Here is a 19,527-nt window from a genome sequence, read left to right as displayed (position 1 = left end):
TTTCTCGCCCTTCTGGATACTTTCTGGGATTGGGAGAGGGCAAACTGATCCTAGATCTGAGACTGCCAACTACAGTTTATGTACATTTTCCATCGCTGCCACTGGATACCTTATCGCCCATCTCTCTCGCCCACCCCGTATGCATAAAATACATAAAAAGACAACGTTTGTTTAATTAAGCAGTTTCCACACATGTATCATATATTTTAATGGAATCTGCAATAAATGCAAGGGTGCAGTTGCAATCTGCTTCATCTAACAAAATGTCCTTCCAGCAATTCTAACAAACCAGCAGCCAGCCAGCCACAGCTAGCCGAAGCAACAATCCTTGATAGGTGAAATTAGGTGAAGGTGAAATTTTTTGGTGCGGAAACTACTAAGTATTTCCAGTCGTGTCTGTGGCAAGTGTCAAAATAAAATCTCTATGACAAATAAAATATGTTTCTTGGGACCATATGCTACTCTCCCAGACTAAAGCCTATTTTCATTGCCATAATAAAATGTGAGGTTTCTGAGTTTCTGTGAGAACTCCCACTTTATTACGTGCTGAAATGTAACGTGCTAAACAATTTCCTTACAGTATTTTGTTTAGTAATACATTTATTAATCAATGAAATTTGAAAAAAACAAACATAAATATTGGCTCTTTGACGTCAGATTAATTCCCACAATGCCTAGTAACACGCATGCGCATTTCACTCATTTACACTTTTTTTAGACAGCGATCTATGATCAAAGATGGCGAGCACCTCCGACCCACTGGAAGATATGCTATTTTCTGAGGTGGATGAAAAAGCTGTGAGCGATTTAGTGGGCTCTTTGGAGTCACAACTTGTTGGACAAAGCAACCCTGCAGATACTCAGTCGGAAAACAGAGGTGCTGGGTCTACATTCACTGCAAACCATCACTTAGGGAAAACGCTAACAGCCCAAGTGGGTACTACACTAGTACAGCAGCAACAAGGACAACATAAAGCTGGGATGCACCAGGAGATAAACTCTAAAGAAATTAGCTTAGAGAAAACTGTTACATCTTCTTCGCTGAGTTCTATTCCGTCCTTTGAGGAAGCTTCCACCACTTCAGGGACTGGAGTAAACGCTACCAAGAGCGGTTTGCAATCACATGGAACATCATCTATCACAACACTACCTGCATTTGGTGGTGTAGCAACTTCTCCGCTTGTCAACAGCATCAGCAGCACCACCACCAGCCGAGGTTCCGCTCTGGCTTCAGGTCAGACATCAACAGACATTGTCGATCATCCAAGAAAACGTATAACTGCATCGTTACGGAGTGCATCCGCGGGAATACAGAGTTTGAACGGTAGCGGAGGAGCGGTAACGTCAAGGAATAATCCCCCTGCGGCGGGAACTGCTGCGTTGATTAATAACGTTAACACTGTGTCTAGCAGTGCAAGTGCAGCAAACTCAAGTCGGACCGTTGACGTTACATCTTGTGTAAATACGACGATTTTCACTTTATCTAACTCCAGAATTTCTTCAACTCAATCAGCGATTCCCCTGGATAAGGGGACTCCTACTATTGCTTTGCAAAGACTACCAAGTCACATTGTAGCTAGCATTGCACATAATGGAAATGGCACTACCGTCTCGGCCTTGGTTAAACAAGGCGCGATAGGACCGATCACCTGTGCAGCAGCTTCACAAGTGAACCACAAAAAAGAGGGTTCTGAAGCGAAGTCGGACGCTCCCGTACAGTCCAAAATAGTCATGTCCAGTCCGTTAGGTGTTGTAAATTCCGTAATAAACTCTGTTTCCTCTCCCTCTGCTGTTTCCAACATAGCAGCGGCGACTACTGCAAGTCATGTCATGGCAAAGCCTGCTGTCAATGTTGTTGGACAAACAACAACTGTTGGAATGGTAAGGCCAGCGTCACCGGCTGTGGCCACAGCTACACAGCCTCTGCTTCGACCGGGAGTCCCAGCGGCTCAAAGGACTGTAGCCCCCCAACTGATTGTCAGACCCCCCCAACAACCACAGACGACCATTCAACTGCCTCCTGGGTTTACCATCCCACCGGGTAAGGTGTTAGAAGGATGAATTGCTCTTCTCTTCAAATCAGAGAGAGGGGAAATCTGCTCCGATCAAAACAATGAAACTGGGCAGGTCTTTTTGAGAGCCCTGTGCTTTGTCATTACATCAATGGTGTACTTTAATGTAAAACATTACCTGGACATGTGATGTGTTCCTTCATCATTTCCCTGTTCACTTCCTGAAGATTCCCAAAGACGCAGCAGATTCTGAATGTGCTTTGGGCAAAGTAGCATTCATTTGATAAAACACCTGTCAATACAGATTACATCTGTAAATTCTATACAGATTAAAGGAGAAGTTGTTTTTACAACAACATCTCTATTTCTGATGTAAATGTCATCTTATAGAAGGGTCCAGACACCTTTTGTGTGATTTCATATGTTTTTGAGAAACTTGCCCCAAACAGCAAATCTCTTCTTCTCGTTGTGTAGTATAGGGGCCCTGAAAAAACACGAACAAAGGCTCCAAAAACAAATGCTTCCTTTTTTGTCAGTATAGTGATGCAGGTCTTTTAGATATTTTATTCCGAACTTTGTCCGCAACATTATAGATGCTTTGTTGTGGCTCGAGCGATACATTTCTGTCCATTTTACAGGTAACTGCCAAAATAAAGGAAACACTTGAGTAAATGATGGATACAAAGTGTACTGAAAGCATGGGTTCTTACACACAGGAAGTTCCAGGCCCTTGTAGAATCTATGCCAAGGCACATTGAAGCTGTTCTTGCGTCTCGTGGTGTCCCAACGTGCTATTAAAATGCTTTAAGTTGGTGTTTCCTGTATTTTGGCAGATACCTGTAGCAGCAGGCTACATGGAGAATGGAACAGCTGGATAGGGGAAACAGCTTGAGTTGTGCAAAAGGGAATATAACATTGCGGATAAAGTTTGGAATGACAATTTGTGTACAGCATCTAAAGAACTGCGTCACTATACTGAGAGCTTAGTTTTTTTTCTAAGAGGACGTATTTGCTTGTTTCTGGAGCCTTTGTTCATGCTTTTTCGGGGGCCCCATATTACACAAAACAGATGAGAAAGTGATTTGTTGTTGGCTGTAAGTTTCTCAAACATGTGAAATCACAAAAAAAGTTGTCTGGACCCTACAACATCCAATTTCCATTTAAAAATAAGATTTGGTTGTAAAAAATAAATAAATAAAAACATATCCTTTACATCTGTATTGATTTTAGGTTCATTCTGTATAATGTTCGTAGAAATATCTTAAATGGAATAAAGTTATTACATGATTCATGACACCCACTATCAACACAACTCAAAGATCACAACCAAGACTGCATGTGAGCAAGATGTTCGCTGCTCAGTTGGTATGGTGACAAAAATGCCTACTGGTATACTGAATATTATATACAGTATATTTCAATGGCATTGACAATATGACAGAACACATCTGTTTGATATCACCCAATCAAATGATTTTTCTGACATCACAATCATGTACATACAGTGGGGCAAAAAAGTATTTAGTCAGCCACCAATTGTGCAAGTTCTCCCACTTAAAAGATGAGAGAGGCCTGTAAGTTTCATCATAGGTACACTTCAACTATGACTGACAAGATGAGAAAAAAAAAATCCAGAAAATCACATTGTAGGATTTTTAATGAATTTATTTGCAAATTATGGTGGAAAATAAGTATTTGGTCAATATCAAAAGTTTATCTCAATACTTTGTTATATACCCTTTGTTGGCAATGACAGAGGTCAAACGTTTTCTCTAAGTCTTCACAAGGTTTTCACACACTGTTGCTGGTATTTTGGCCCATTCCTCTATGCAGATCTCCTCTAGAGCAGTGATGTTTTGGGGCTGTTGCTGGGCAACACGGACTTTCAACTCCCTCCAAAGATTTTCTATGGGGTTGAGATCTGGAGACTGGCTAGGCCACTCCAGGACCTTGAAATGCTTCTTACGAAGCCACTCCTTCGTAGCTCGGGCGGTGTGTTTGGGATCATTGTCATGCTGAAAGACCCAGCCACGTTTCATCTTCAATGCCCTTGCTGATGGAAGGAGGTTTTCACTCAAAATCTCACGATACATGGCCCCATTCATTCTTTCCTTTACACAGATCAGTTGTCCTGGTCCCTTTGCAGAAAAACAGCCCCAAAGCATAATGTTTCCACCCCCATGCTTCACAGTAGGTATGGTGTTCTTTGGCTGCAACTCAGCATTCTTTGTCCTCCAAACACAACGAGTTGAGTTTTCCCAAAAAGTTATATTTTGGTTTCATATGACCATATGACATTCTCCCAATCTTCTTCTGGATCATCCAAATGCTCTCTAGCAAACTTCAGACGGGCCTGGACATGTACTGGCTTAAGCAGGGGAACACGTCTGGCACTGCAGGATTTTAGTCCCTGGCAGCATAGTGTGTTACTGATGGTAGGCTTTGTTACTTTGGTCCCAGCTTTCTGCAGGTCATTCACTAGGTCCCCCCGTGTGGTTCTGGGATTTTTGCTCACCGTTCTTGTGATCATTTTGACCCCACGGGGTGAGATCTTGCATGGAGCCCCAGATCGAGGGAGATTATCAGTGGTCTTGTATGTCTTCCATTTCCTAATAATTGTTCCCACAGTTGATTTCTTCAAACCAAGCTGCTTACCTATTGCAGATTCATTCTTCCCAGCCTGGTGCAGGTCTACAATTTTGTTTCTTGTGTCCTTTGACAGCTCTTTTGTCTTGGCCATAGTGGAGTTTGGAGTGTGACTGTTTGAGGTTGTGGACAGGTGTCTTTTATACTGATAACAAGTTCAAACAGGTGCCATTAATACAGGTAACGAGTGGAGGACAGAGGAGCCTCTTAAAGAAGAAGTTACAGGTCTGTGAGAGCCAGAAATCTTGCTTGTTTGTAGGTGACCAAATACTTATTTTCCACCATAATTTGCAAATAATTTAATTAAAAATCCTACAATGTGATTTTCTGGATTTTTTTCCTTCTCATTTTGTCTGTCATAGTTGAAGTGTACCTATGATGACATTTACAGGCCTCCCTCATCTTTTTAAGTGGGAGAACTTGAACAATTGGTGGCTGACTAAATACTTTTTTGCCCCACTGTATTTTGCCAATGGGCAAGTTTAATGAAATGGCAGGACATAAAAACCACCAGACATGATCTCCTCTATTGGTATTCATCTCTCAAAGTTGTTACAATGAGCTGCATGAGGCACGTGAAAGAGCAACTCAAGTTCTTCAAGAAAAAATATCACTGTGTTGGCCCAGCAGATTGATAGGCCTACTCATGCATTTTGTATGCACTCATTATTTTGTATATTTTTTTAATTTCACCTTTATTTAACCAGGTATGCCAGTTGAGAACAAGTTCTCATTTACAACTGCGACCTGGCCAAGATAAAGCAAAGCAGTGCGACAAAAACAACACAGAGTTACACATAAACAAATGTGCAGTCAATAACACAAAATAAAATAAAAATAGAAACGTCTATGTACAATAATTACAATTTAGCATTAATACTGGAGTGATAGATGTGCAGATGATGAATGTGCAAGTAGAGATACTTGGGTGCAAAAGAACAAGAGGGTAAGTAATAATATGGGGATGAGGTAGTTGGGTGTGCTATTTACAGATTGGCTGTGTACAGTGATCAGTAAGCTGTTCAAACAGCTGATGCTTAAAGTTAGGGAGGGAGATATAAGACTCCAGCTTCAGAGATTTTTTTCAATTGGCTCCAGTCTTTGGCAACAGAGACCTGGAAGGAAAGACGGCCAAAGGAAGTGTTGGCTTTGGGGATGACCAGTGCAATATACCTGCCGGAGTGTGTGCTATGGGTGGGTGTTGCTATGGTGACCAGTGAGCAGAGATAAGGCGGGGCTTTACCTAGCAAACACTTATAGATGACCTGGAGCCAGTGGGTTTGGTGATGGATACGTAGTGAGGGCCAGCCAATGAGAGCATACAGGTCGCAGTGGTGGGTAGTATTTGGGGCTTTTGGTGATAAAACGGATGGCACTGTGATAGACTACATCCAGTTTGCTGAGTAGAGTGTTGGGGGCTATTTTGTAAATGACATCGCCGAAGTCAAGGATTGGTAGGATGGTCATTTTTACGAGGATATGTTTGGCGGCATGAGTGAAGGAGGCTTTGTTGCGAAATAGGAAGCCAATTCTAGATTTAATTTTGGATTGGAGATGCTTAATGTGAGTCTGGAAGGAGAGTTTACAGTCTAGCAAGACACCTGGGTATTTGTAGTTGTCCACATATTCTAGGTCAGAACCGTCCAGAGTAGTGATGCTAGTCGGGCGGGAGGGTGTGGGCAGCAATCGGTTGAAGAGCATGCACTTAGTTTTCCTAGCATTTAAAAACAGTTAAAAGCAGTGGATCAGAGAATCACCAGCAGCAAGAGCGACATCATTGATATATACAGACAAAGGAGTCGGCCCGAGAATTGAACCCTGTGGCACCCCCATAGAGACTGCCAGAGAACTCTATCTGAGAAGTAGTTGGTGAATGAGGTGAGGCAGTCATTTGAGAAACCAAGGCTATTGAGTCTATTGAGTCTGCCAATAAGAATGAGGTGATTGAGACCTCTAAAGCCTTGGCCAGGTCAAAAGCCTTGGCCAGGTCGATGAAGACGGCTGCACAGTAGTCTTTTATCGATGGCGGTTATGATATCGTTTAGGACCTTGAGCGTGGCTGAGGTGCACCCATGACCAGCTCGGAAACCAGATTGCCTAGTGGAGAAGGTACGGTGGGATTCGAAATGGTCGGTGATCTGTTTATTAACTTGGCTTAAAAACTTTGACTCAGTAGAGAATGCTGCTCAAAAACTTTGACTCAGTAGAGAATAAGAATATGAAAATGATCGACACCGACAATACTGATCACTTATCGCAGGCATTTTGCTGATATTGTTCATTACGATAAGTAGCCTATATTAGAGAAATGTGAAGTTTGAAATGAAATAAGTTTACTAATATGGGTGATTGTTAATGGGACAATTGATGGCTACAACCATCAAACTAGTATCGTTATTGCCTCAATTCAGGCAATTTATTGCAATATGGATTTTTGTCCATATTGCCCAGCTCTAGTGGAGATTAGACTTGCCACTGTCATATAATGCTCTCAAAGTTACACATTTAAAATAAACAAATAGCAGAATATGCATACCTCTGATATGATATATTCTGATATGCAGAATACTTTTAACCTCAGTTCAATGGAGAAGAGAAGTTTCATGGAGTGCAGGGAATTCCTGGCCCAGAACACATCACTGTCTGGCAATTCATGAGTTTATGAGCATTTCTCAACCGCTAGACCATATTGCATCTCATCTCACCAATACATGCCTGAAGACAATCCACTGTGAGTGCTGCATATGTGCTCAGCGTGGCGCATGATTAGGTCTCCATGTCTCCAACGGGTTCAAACACAACAACCAAATGGAAACCACATGTTTGACGCAATTCCATTTATTCAATTCTAGACATTACAATGAGCCTGTCCTCTTTTAGCTCCTCCCACCAGCCTCCTCTGATGTACAGGCTTCCTTATTTTCACTCTGTCAATTAGGTTAGTATTGCGGAGTAACTACAATGTTGTTCGTTCATCCTCAGTTTTCTGCTATCACAGCCATTCAACTTTTACTGTTTTAACGTCTGCTTTGGCCTCATGGTGAAATCCCTGAGCAGTTTCCTTCCTCTCCATTAACTCAGTTAGGAAGGACTCCTGTATCTTTGTGACTGGGTGTATTGATACACCATCCAAAGTGTAGTTAATAACTTCACCATGCTCAAAGGGATATTCAATGTCTGCTTTTTAAAAATCTTTACACATCTACCAATAGGTGCCCTTCTTTGCGAGACATTGGAAAACCTCCCAGGTCTTTGTTGAATCTGTGTTTGAAATGCACTGCTTGACTGAGGGAACTTACAGATAAATGTATGCATGGGTACAGAGATGAGGTAGTCATAAAAAATCATGTTAAACACTATTATTGAACACAGAGCGAGTCCATGCAACTTATTATGTGACTTCTTAAGCACATTTTTACTCCAGAATTATTTAGGCTTGCTATAACAAAGGGGTTGAATACTTATTGACTCAAGAAATTTCAGCTTTTCATTTTTAATTAATTTGTAACATTTAGAAAAATGGAATGGAACATAAATCCACTTTGAAATGATGGGGTATTGCTTGTAGCCCAGTAACAAAATATCTACATTGAATCTACTGTATTTTAAATTCAGGCTGTAATTATGTAGTGTGTGTGTGTGTGTGTTGGGGTGTAGGTACAATATGTATGATTGTGTGGATAGAGTCCAGTGTGTGTGCGTAGAGTGCCAGAGAGTTAGTGCTAAAAGTGTCAATGCAGATGATAGAGCTTTTATTACACAGTGTATCTGTTACTGAACATAAACGCCTCAAACAGATTTCCATAAGCCTCCTCTAGATTAACTCAGAGACTCAGAGAAAATGTAACTATATTATACTACAATGTTTTCACTAACACACAAAAGCTACTTTAATCACTGAACATTTTGGGTAGGCTAATGGGTATGCTATAAGAGTAATGTCCAGACACAAGTAGGCCCTATGTGACTTAAAATGTGTAGATCTCTGCGGAGGAACAACTGAAACTGCAACATACCAGCCTGCATCTCCCTGCTGGTTTGCCTCTGAAGCTAAGCAGGGTTGGTCCTGGTCAGTCCCTGGATGGGATACCAGATAGTGTTGGAGGGCCAGTAAGAGGCACTCTTTCCTCTGGTTTTAAAAATATCAGGGCAAAAACCAAAACGTGCACCTGGGGGGCCCCAGGACCGAGTTTGGGGAACCCTGCCTTAGAGGAATTTGATGTGAAAGGATCTGATGTGATTGGGCAAAAGACCAATTAGTGGAAAGCATTTCAGAATTGAGCTTCCTGTGTAAACGCAGCCAGAGAGTCAGGACATCTGTTTAACATCCCATCCAAAATTCTGCACCCTACACAGGGCAACGTCCCAAATCACTGCCCTGGGGCATTGGGATATTTTTAAGACCAGAGGAAAGAGTGCCTCTTACTGGCCCTCCAACACTATCTGGTATCCCATCCAGGGACTGACCAGGACCAACCCTGCTTAGCTTCAGAGGCAAACCAGCAGGGAGATGCAGGCTGGTATGTTGCAGTTTCAGTTGTTTCTCCGTAGAGATCTACACATTTTAAGTCACATAGGGCCTACTTGTGTCTGGACATTACTCTTATAGCATACCCATTAGCCTACCCAAAATGTTCAGTGATTAAAGTAGCATTTGTGTGTTAGTGAAAACATTGTAATATAATATAGTTACATTTTCTCTGAGGTAATCTAGAGGAGGCTTATGGAAATCTGTTTGAGGCATTTATGTTCAGTAACAGATACACTGTGTAATAAAAGCTCTATCATTTCTCATTCTATTTGATGCTGATGTAAATGGAATGTACTGCTCTCATGGGCAGATTGAACATGGCATTAAGAAATCAGAATGAACATCAGAATTGATTCTACTGTTTCATAAATCCAACGTGATCTCCTTGTCACTGGTCTCCTTGTCACTTTCTAGGGTCACTATGTGACTGTAATAGGTGCATTTCATTGACAGCCAGCCCAGGTGCCTTTTATGTCAGTGTAATGACTTTGACTGAGTATATTGTGTGTGATTGCTCTGTCTGCACTCTAGGAATGGTGTTGGTGCGCACTGAGATGGGTCAGCTGGTGATGGTCCCACAGCAGGCCCTTGCCCAGGCACAGGCCCAAGCCCAGGCCCAGGCCCAGGCCCAGAACAACATCTCCCCCCGACCTGCCACCCCCACTGCAGGGGCCACCTTCAGAGCAACTACCCTACAGGTAAGAGTTACTACCCCACTGTCACTACCACAGTGTGACATGCCCTTAGTTGTTCAGTGAATCAGTTACACAGAGGGATATATTAATTCAAAAAGATGGATTTAGTTCATTACATTGGAAAAAACAGTTGCTGAATGTATATAGCCGCTGGCTTTTGGGAAACTCATCATTTGATATTCCTTATGATGGAAAGGCCTGTATTGCATAGGATGTTGAAGAGGTAATCTATTTCATAGAATACTAATCTACACACTGGGCTGCTCTAGGTAGCTAGGTTCTACCATTAGGTATAGTAGTAAAGAATTTGACTGTCAAATATATGCAGACATATTCCCTGAGGATATCAAAAGAGATGAAGTGGTTATAGCCGCCACCTAACTGTCTCTCTATAGTCTCACTTTACATTACTGAAGCCTCTGAGACAATTGGAAGAGATTTATGGTTGTCGTTACACTTTACATTATGTCCTGGTAACTGTAATTGCTGTAGTAACAACATTGTATTTGTATGCGTATAGTGTAAACTGTGATCTGAAACTAGTTAACAAAATATAATCTACCTGATTTACATTATGTCAGTTTAGACATGTTACATTTGTCAGGTCTTTTTTTAAAATCAAGCTTTTATCCAGACTGGTCTGTATTTGACCCAAATATTTTACATTAGTATTGTGTTTTTATGTGTAATTATATAGTATTATTTTGATAGAGCAGTAGATCTGGATTAAGATCCTTATTTTAATGACTCTTCTGGGTCTCCTATTTTCAAATTTAAAGAGCTGCTAAATATTTCATAGAAATTTGCTTATTATCACCTGTGGAAACATTATTAATTGCAGTGGTGATTTTAGCATGTAAATCCTGGTGGGACAAATTCATTTTATTCATTTTTTTCATGCCAGCAAAGCCACTACAAAACAATAAACAATATATGAATTGCACTACAATGGTGACAAATGGTACCCACAAACTGTTAGGGCCCACATAAAGCTGTCCCAACAGCAGAGCTTTCTTTTCAGCACCATGAATCCTTAACACCGCTACACCATCAGCAGAGCCTTGTCTGGGAAACGAAACAGTTCATTCAGCCTCATTACCTGCCATTTTAAAAACACTACTGTTCAAAAGTTTGGGGTCACTTAGAAATGTCCTTGAAAGAAAAGCTATTTTTCTGTCCATTAAAATAACATCAAATTGATCAGAAATACAGTGTAGACATTGTTAATCTTGTAAATGACTATTGTAGCTGGAAACGGCAGCTTTTTAATGGAATATCTACATAGGTTTACAGAGGCCCATTATCAGCAACCATCACTCCTGTGTTCCAATGGCACATTGTGTTAGCTAATCCAAGTTTATAATTTTAAAAGGCTAATTGATCATTAGAAAACCCTTTTGCAATTATGTTAGCACAGCTGAAAACTGTTGTGCTGATTAAAGAAGCAATAAAACTGGCCTTCATTAGACTAGTTGAGTATCTGGAGCATCAGCATTTGTGAGTTTGATTACAGGCTCAAAATGTCCAGAAACAAATAACTTTCTTCTGAAAACCGTCAGTCTATTCTTGTTCTGAGAAATGAAGGCTATTCCATGCGAGAAATTGCCAAGAAACTGAAGATTGGGTACAACACTGTGTACTACTCCCTTCACAGAACAGCGCAAACTGGCCCTAACCAGAATAGAAAGAGGAGTGGGAGGCCCCGGTGCACAACTGAGCAAAAGGTCAAGTACATTAGAGTGTCTAGTTTGAGAAACAGATGCCTCACAAGTCCTCAACTGGCAGCTTCATTAAATAGTACCCGCAAAACACCAGTCTCAACGTCAACAGTGAAGAGGCGACTCCGGGATGCTGGCCTTCTAGGCAGAGTTGCAAAGAAAAAGCCATATATTAGACTGGCCAATAAAAATAAAATATTAAGATGGGCAAAAGAACAGAGACACTGGACAGAGGAACTCTGCCTAGAAGGCCAGCATCCCAGAGTCGCCTCGTCACTGTTGACGTTGATACTGGTGTTTTGCGGGTAATAGAACTGTTTGGCCATAATGACCATCGTTATGTTTGGAGGAAAAGGGGGGATGCTTGCAAGCTGAAGAACACCATCCCAACCATGAAGCACGTTGATTCACATTGTTGTGGGGGTGCTTTGCTGCAGGAGGGACTGGTGCAATTCACAAAATAGATGGCATCATGAGGATGGAAAATTTTATTGATATATTGAAGCAACATCTCAAGACATCAGTCATGAAGTTAAAAACAAGGACATTTCTAATTGACCCCAAACTTTTGAATGGTAGTGAAGCTGATATGGCTGACTTGCATAAACAAATGTGGTTTCTACTGACAATTGAGATGTACAAACTATGGCATAAGGGAATGATAAGCGGATAAGAGGCAATCCGTAATTTCGATTAAGACATTAATGAGCGAGCTAAGACGACCATAGTCAATATAACTATTTGTTCATCACTTTTGAAATGTACAGCGTCAGAATTAAGAACATAGGCCTTTCTTACAGTATTCTCCCTGTACACCAAGTCAGAACCGTATGATAATTGAAGGGGGCATATAAGCAGACAATGAAATCTTTTACAATATTCAAGGATATTTCTCAAAGACAGGCTATAGGCTACATGTATTAGGGTGAGGCACACTGTCTGCAAGCAGCTTACTACACAACATACACTTAGTATTACTTTCTTAGCTACAGTATACATATCTCGCTGTCATATTACATAATTTATGCAGCAGCATACAATACATTTTTGGACTCACCATTGTTGTGCTTGAACACTTGAACAGGAAGGTGGTGCAGCGGTCCTTCTTGTGGGCAAATTTTGTCATAAAACTTTGTCATCAAAGTCTGGCATTCTCTGGATTTATGGTGCTTTTAAGACAACTGGGAACTCTGGGGGAAAAAACAAGGTTGAATCATTACGTCAGTGATCTTCAGGTCGGAGCTCTAGAAAGAGACCCAGTTTCCCGACTTGGAATTCCGAGTTGGATGACCGTTGAAAACACATTTTCCCAGTCTGAGCTCGTTTTTTTCTGAGTTCCCAGTTGTCTTGAGATTTCCCAGCTCCGAGTTTCCAGTTGTTTTGAACGTGGCAGAAGTCATGCTGCTGAATTGACAGCATGACCAATGTATTCAGCCTCTTCTGGCCCATGGTATTGCGTGTGAATATTTATTTTTTTAATCTTGGAAATTAGACCCTTAAACCCAGACTTGGACCACAAATTAGACACTTGCAGGTATCCACTGATTTCTTACAAACCACTCATTGTTGAATTTGCGATTTCTAACTTGTTGTGTAATGTTTATGTCCAATGGCCGATAAGCACTGATACATTTGATCTATAATTCCTCTTCATATGACAATGATTGAAAAGGATTTGCCAGTAGATTGTCGATGTGATTCATGATGATGACTGCTTGTCTAGCTTGCTAGCTAAGATTTTGAAAGTATGATTTTGACATGATCAGTCCAATCAAAGCTACGGTAGATACAATATAACGTGATTTGACGTAATTTTATCTGTGGCCAATGACCTTGAGCCTTCTTGGATGGGCACTTCATCATGTAAATCTATGTCAGCATTCTGAATGCAAATCCAAAGAACACCAAACCTACTGTGAATCATGGGGGTGGAAACATCATGCCTTGGGGCTGTTTTTCTGCAAAGGGACCAGGACGACTGATCCGTGTAAAGGAAAGAATGAATGGTGCCATGTATCGTGAGATTTTGAGTGAAAACCTCCTTCCATCAGCAAGGGCATTGAAGATGAAACGTGGCTGGGTCTTTCAGCATGACAATAATCCCAAACACACCGCCCCGGCAACGAAGGAGTGGCTTCGTAAGAAGCATTTCAAGGTCCTGATGTGGCCTAGCCAGTCTCCAGATCTCAACCCCATAGAAAATCTTTGGAGGGAGTTGAAAGTCCATGTTGCCCAGCAACAGCCCCAAAACATCACTGCTCTAGAGGAGATCTGCATGGAGGAATGGGACAAAATACAAGTAACAGTGTGTGAAAACCTTGTGAAGACTTACAGAAAACGTTTGACCTCTGTCATTGCCAACAAAGTATTGAGATAAACTTTTGATATTGACCAAATACTTATTTTCCACCATAATTTGCAAATAAATTCATTAAATGTGATTTTCTGGATTTTTTTTCCTCATTTTGTCTGTCATAGTTGAAGTGTACCTATGATGAAAATTACAGGCCTCTCTCATCTTTTTAAGTGGGAGAACTTGCACAATTGGTGGCTGACTAAATACTTTTTTGCCCCACTGTACTACCCACCACTGGGACCTGTATGCTCTTTGTTGGCTGGACCTTGCTTCATATTCGTCACCTACCTGGTTAAATAAAGATGAAATAAAAATAAAATAAATATCCTGTCTGGTTCCTGCAGACAATAACATATAAATACCACCAGGGTGCAGCATTTCTTTGACTTGCACACTTCAGCTGAACAAAAATGCATTGCACTTCCTTTGATTACCATTGGGTGTCATTATGCCAGTATTTAGCCTCTAATTCTGTGTGATTGCAAGTCAATAGATTGTTAATCATTTGTAAAATTATACAATTCTAGATTTATAAAAAATATATACGTTACAATGTAAATGGTAATTGCATTGTAATAGCCTAAGTACGTGTTTGTTACTGGAGGACTCAGCACCACTATACACTGGTACCAGTAGGCTCAGACTTATTTTCACATGAGCTGTAGAAATTAAGACGAGTTGAGTTGCTGAACTTGTTATCCTTCTTCCTACCTGCTCATCCTGAGATAAACACTGTAACAAGGTATTGCAGAGTTGGTTGTTATAGTGATTTAGGTTCAGAGTGAATCGAAGGTTCAACACTGTCACTGATAGCAGATTAGTGAGCTGCCAGCATTGACATAAACATCAACACATGAAAACATGAGCTGGAATATGAAAGGGAATGGGATTTATTCCCGGTGCTCCTCTCCTCTCTGTCAGGCTGTCTGTCTCTCCTGTGACCGTGAGGGAAAACGGAAGGCATTCCGAGCTGAGCTCCTTCCTTCGACAAGTGTTAAATCATTCATCATCCAACTGCCTGATTGGTTTAAAAAGCAAACAACGCTTTAGCTGGTGAATGAGATATGTGTTATGAAGGTATGGCTGGTGGGGTGATGCACTCCCCTGCTCTTCCCCCCTCGTGAGCCCTATTCTCTTCCCACCTAACTGCACATTCTTTGAGCCCACAAAACGTTCTGCTAAGGAGAGACTCGGAGGGAGGAGCCCTCTTCATCTAACCCCTTTCCCCTCTTCATTTCCTCCTTCATTCCCCCCTTCCCCGTCTCACATTTCCCCTCTCTCGGCTGTGTGTGTCTGTGTGTGTGTGTGATATTTATATATACACTGCTCAAAAAAATAAAGGGAACACTAAAATAACACATCCTAGATCTGACTGAATGAAATATTATTTTTAAATACTTTTTTCTTTACATAGTTGAATGTGCTGACAACAAAATCCCACAAAAAATTATCAATGGAAATCAAATTTATCAACCCATGGAGGTCTGGATTTGGAGTCACACTCAAAATTAAAATTGAAAACCACACTACAGGCTGGTCCAACATTGATGTAATGCCCTTAAAACAAGTCAAAATTAGGCTCAGTAGTGTGCCAACTCCTGGACAGTCTGTGGTGCAACGTGGCGTTGGTGGATGGAGCGAGACATGATGTCCCAGATGTGCTCAATTGGATTCAGGTCTGGGGAACGGGCGGGCCAGTCCATAGCATCAATGCCTTCCTCTTGCAGGAACTGCTGACACACTCCAGCCACATGAGGTCTAGCATTGTCTTGCATTAGGAGGAACCCAGGGCTAACCGCACCAGCATATGGTCTCACAAGGGGTCTGAGGATCTCATCTCGGTACCTAATGGCAGTCAGGCTACCTCTGGCGAGCACATGGAGGGCTGTGCGGCCCACCAAAGAAATGCCACCCCACACCATGCTGGAGGATGTTGCAGGCAGCAGAACGTTCTCCACGGCGTCTCCAGACTCTGTCACATCTGTCACATGTGCTCAGTGTGAACCTACTTTCATCTTTGAAGAGCACAGGGCGCCAGTGGCGAATTTGCCAATCTTGGTGTTCTCTGGCAAATGCCAAACGTCCTGCACGGTGTTGGGCTGTAAGCACAACCCCCACCTGTGGACGTCGGGCCCTCATACCACCCTCATGGAGTCTGTTTCTGACCGTTTGAGCAGACACATGCACATTTGTGGCCTGCTGGAGGTCGTTTTGCAGGGCTCTGGCAGTGCTCCTCCTGCTCCTCCTTGCACAAAGGCGGAGGTAGCGGTCCTGCTGCTGGGTTGTTGCCCTCCTACGGCCTCCTCCATGTCTCCTGATGTACTGGCCTGTCTCCTGGTAGCTCCTCCATGTTCTGGACACTACGCTGACAGACACAGCAAACCTTCTTGCCACAGCTCGCATTGATGTGCCATCCTGGATGAGCTGCACTACCTGAGCCACTTGTGTGGGTTGTATAGACTTCGTCTCATGCTACCACTAGAGTGAAAGCACCGCCAGCATTCAAAAGTTACCAAAACATCAGCCAGGAAGCATAGGAACTGAGAAGTGGTCTGTGGTCCCCACCTGCAGAACCACTCCTTTATATTAGGGGTGTCTTGCTAATTGCCTATAATTTCCACCTGTTGTCTATTCCATTTGCACAACAGCATGTGAAATGTATTGTCAATCAGTGTTGCTTCCTAAGTGGACAGTTTCACAGAAGTGTGATTGACTTGGAGTTACATTGTGCTGTTTAAGTGTTCCCTTTATTTTTGTGTATATATGTATATATTAGAGGTTGACCGATTAATCGGAATGGCCAATTAATTAGGGACGATTTCAAGTTTTCATAACAATCGGTAATCGTCATTTTTGGACACCGATTATGGCCAATTACATTGCACTCCACGAGGAGACTGCGTGGCAGGCTGACTACCTGTTACGTGAGTGCAGCAAGGAGCCAAGGTAAGTTGCTAGCTAGCATTAAACTTATCTTATAAAAGACAATCAAATTTGACATAATCACTAGTTAACTACACGTGGTTGATGATATTACTAGTTTATCCAGCTTGTCCTGCATCGCATATAATCGATGCGGTGCCTGTTAATTTATCATTGAACCACAGCCTACTTTGCCAAACGGGTGATGATTTAAGAAGCGCATTCGCGAAAAAAGCACTGTTGTTGCACCAATGTGTACCTAACCATAAACATCAATGCCTTTCTTAAAATCAATACACAAGTATATATTTTTAAACATGCATATTTCGTTAATATTGCCTGCTAACATGAAATTATTTTAACAAGGGAAATTGTGTCACTTCTCTTGCGTTCTGTGCAAGCAGAGTCAGGAGATATGCAGCCGTTTGGGCTGCCTGGCTCGTTGGGAACTGTGTGAAGACCATTTCTTCTTAACAAAGACCGTAATTAATTTGCCAGACTTGTACATAATTATGTCATAACATTGAAGGTTGTGCAATGTAACAGCAATATTTTGACTTAGGGATGCCACCCGTTAGATAAAATACGGAATGGTTCCGTATTTCACTGAAAGAATAAACGTTTTGTTTTCGAAATGATAGTTTCCGGATTTGACCATATTAATGACCGAAGTCTCGTATTTCTGTGTGTTATTATATTATAATTAAGTCTATGATTTGATACTTGATAGAGCAGTCTGACTGAGCGGTGGTAGGCAGCAGCAGGCTCGTAAGCATTTATTCAAACAGTACTTTCGTGCATTTGCCAGCAGCTCTTCGCTGTGCTTCAAGCATTGCGCTGTTTATGACTTCAAGCCTATCAACTCCCGAGATTAGGCTGGCAATAACATTCAATAGTTCAAGGTATATGAAATACAAATGGTATAGAGAGAAATAGTCCTATAATTCCTATAATAACTACAACCTAAAACTTCTTACCTGGGAATATTGAAGACTCATGTTAAAAGGAACCACCAGCTTTCATACGTTCTCATGTTCTGAGCAAGGAACTTAAACGTTAGCTTTTGTTACATGGCAAATATTGCACTTTTACTTTGTTCTCCAACACTTTTTTGCATTATTTAAACCAAATTGAACATGTTTCATTATATATTTGAGACTAGTTGATTTTATTGATGTATTATATTAAGTTAAAATAAGTGTTCATTCAGTATTGTTGTAATTGTCATTATTACAAATATATGTATAAAAAACGTCCGATTAATTGGTATCAGTTTTTTTTGGTCCTCCAATAATCGGTATCGGTGTTGAAAAATCATAATCGGTCGACCTTTAATCTATATATATATATATTCTCCCCCCTCCTGATGTCAAGCCTGGTTCAGGCTGGCAGATTGGGCTATGTGCCCGTAGCGCCATGGGGAACCAGTGTGTTAGTTAGTACCCAGCCCTCCCACCAGCATGGTACTGTGTTAGTAAGTACCCAGCCCTCCCACCAGCATGGTACTGTGTTAGTAAGTACCCAGCCCTCCCACCAGCATGGTACTGTGTTACTTAGTGCCCAGCCCTCCCACCAGCATGGTACTGTGTTAGTTAGTACCAAACCCTCCCACCTGCATGGTACTGTGTTACATGGTGCCCAGCCGTCCCACCAGCATGGTACTGTGTTAGTTATTGCCCAGCCCTCCCACCAGCATGGTACTGTGTTACATGGTACCCAGCCCTCCCACCAGCATGGTACTGTGTTAGTTAGTGCCCAGCCCTCCCACCAGCATGGTACTGTGTTACTTAGTACCCAGCCCCCCACCAGCATGGTACTGTGTTACTTAGTACCCAGCCCTCCCACCAGCATGGTGCTGTGTTACATGGTTCCCAGCCCTCCCACCAGCATGGTACTGTGTTACTTAGTGCCCAACCCTCCCACCAGCATGGTACTGTGTTACTTAGTGCCCAGTCCTCCCACCAGTGGGTACTGTGTTACATGGTGCCCAGCCCTCCCACCAGCATGGTACTATGTTACTTAGTGCCCAGCCCTCCCACCAGCATGGTACTGTGTTAGTTAGTACCAACCCTCCCACCAGCATGGTACTGTGTTACATGGTTCCCAGCCCTCCCACCAGCATGGTACTGTGTTACATGGTTCCCAGCCCTCCCACCAGCATGGTGCTGTGTTACATGGTACCCAGCCCTCCCACCAGCATGGTACTGTGTTACATGGTTCCCAGCCCTCCCACCAGCATGGTACTGTGTTACATGGTTCCCAGCCCTCCCACCAGCATGGTGCTGTGTTACATGGTACCCAGCCCTCCCACCAGCATGGTACTGTGTTAGTTAGTACCCAGCCCTACCACCAGCATGGTACTGTGTTAGTTAGTACCAAGCCCTCCCACCAGCATGGTACTGTGTTACATGGTGCCCAGCCCTCCCACCAGCATGGTACTGTCTTAGTTAGTACCAAGCCCTCCCACCAGCATGGTACTGTGTTACATGGTTCCCAGCCCTCCCACCAGCATGGTACTGTGTTACATGGTTCCCAGCCCTCCCACCAGCATGGTACTGTGTTACATGGTTCCCAGCCCTCCCACCAGCATGGTGCTGTGTTACATGGTACCCAGCCCTCCCACCAGCATGGTACTGTGTTAGTTAGT

The 19,527-nt window shown here is 42.3% G+C and overlaps 1 protein-coding gene across 1 annotated transcript in view; it reads left to right on the top strand.

Annotated features, from left to right (window-relative positions):
• Nucleotides 1-719: 719 nt before the first annotated feature.
• The window catches only part of LOC112237507 (transcription initiation factor TFIID subunit 4-like), a 117,404-nt gene continuing 98,596 nt past the window's right edge, over nucleotides 720-19,527 (top strand). Inside the window, exons 1-2 of the mRNA XM_042321192.1 lie at nucleotides 720-2,041; nucleotides 9,721-9,887. Of these exons, the coding sequence (XP_042177126.1) occupies nucleotides 739-2,041; nucleotides 9,721-9,887 (1,470 nt within the window). The 5' untranslated portion in view covers nucleotides 720-738. The remainder of the gene's footprint in view (nucleotides 2,042-9,720; nucleotides 9,888-19,527) is intronic.

This window comes from Oncorhynchus tshawytscha, linkage group LG04 (assembly GCF_018296145.1).
Source record: "Oncorhynchus tshawytscha isolate Ot180627B linkage group LG04, Otsh_v2.0, whole genome shotgun sequence".
In the NCBI taxonomy this organism is placed as follows: domain Eukaryota; kingdom Metazoa; phylum Chordata; class Actinopteri; order Salmoniformes; family Salmonidae; genus Oncorhynchus; species Oncorhynchus tshawytscha.
The sequence above is the reverse complement of the archived record's forward strand: the minus strand, read 5'-3'. Positions and strand labels throughout refer to the sequence as shown.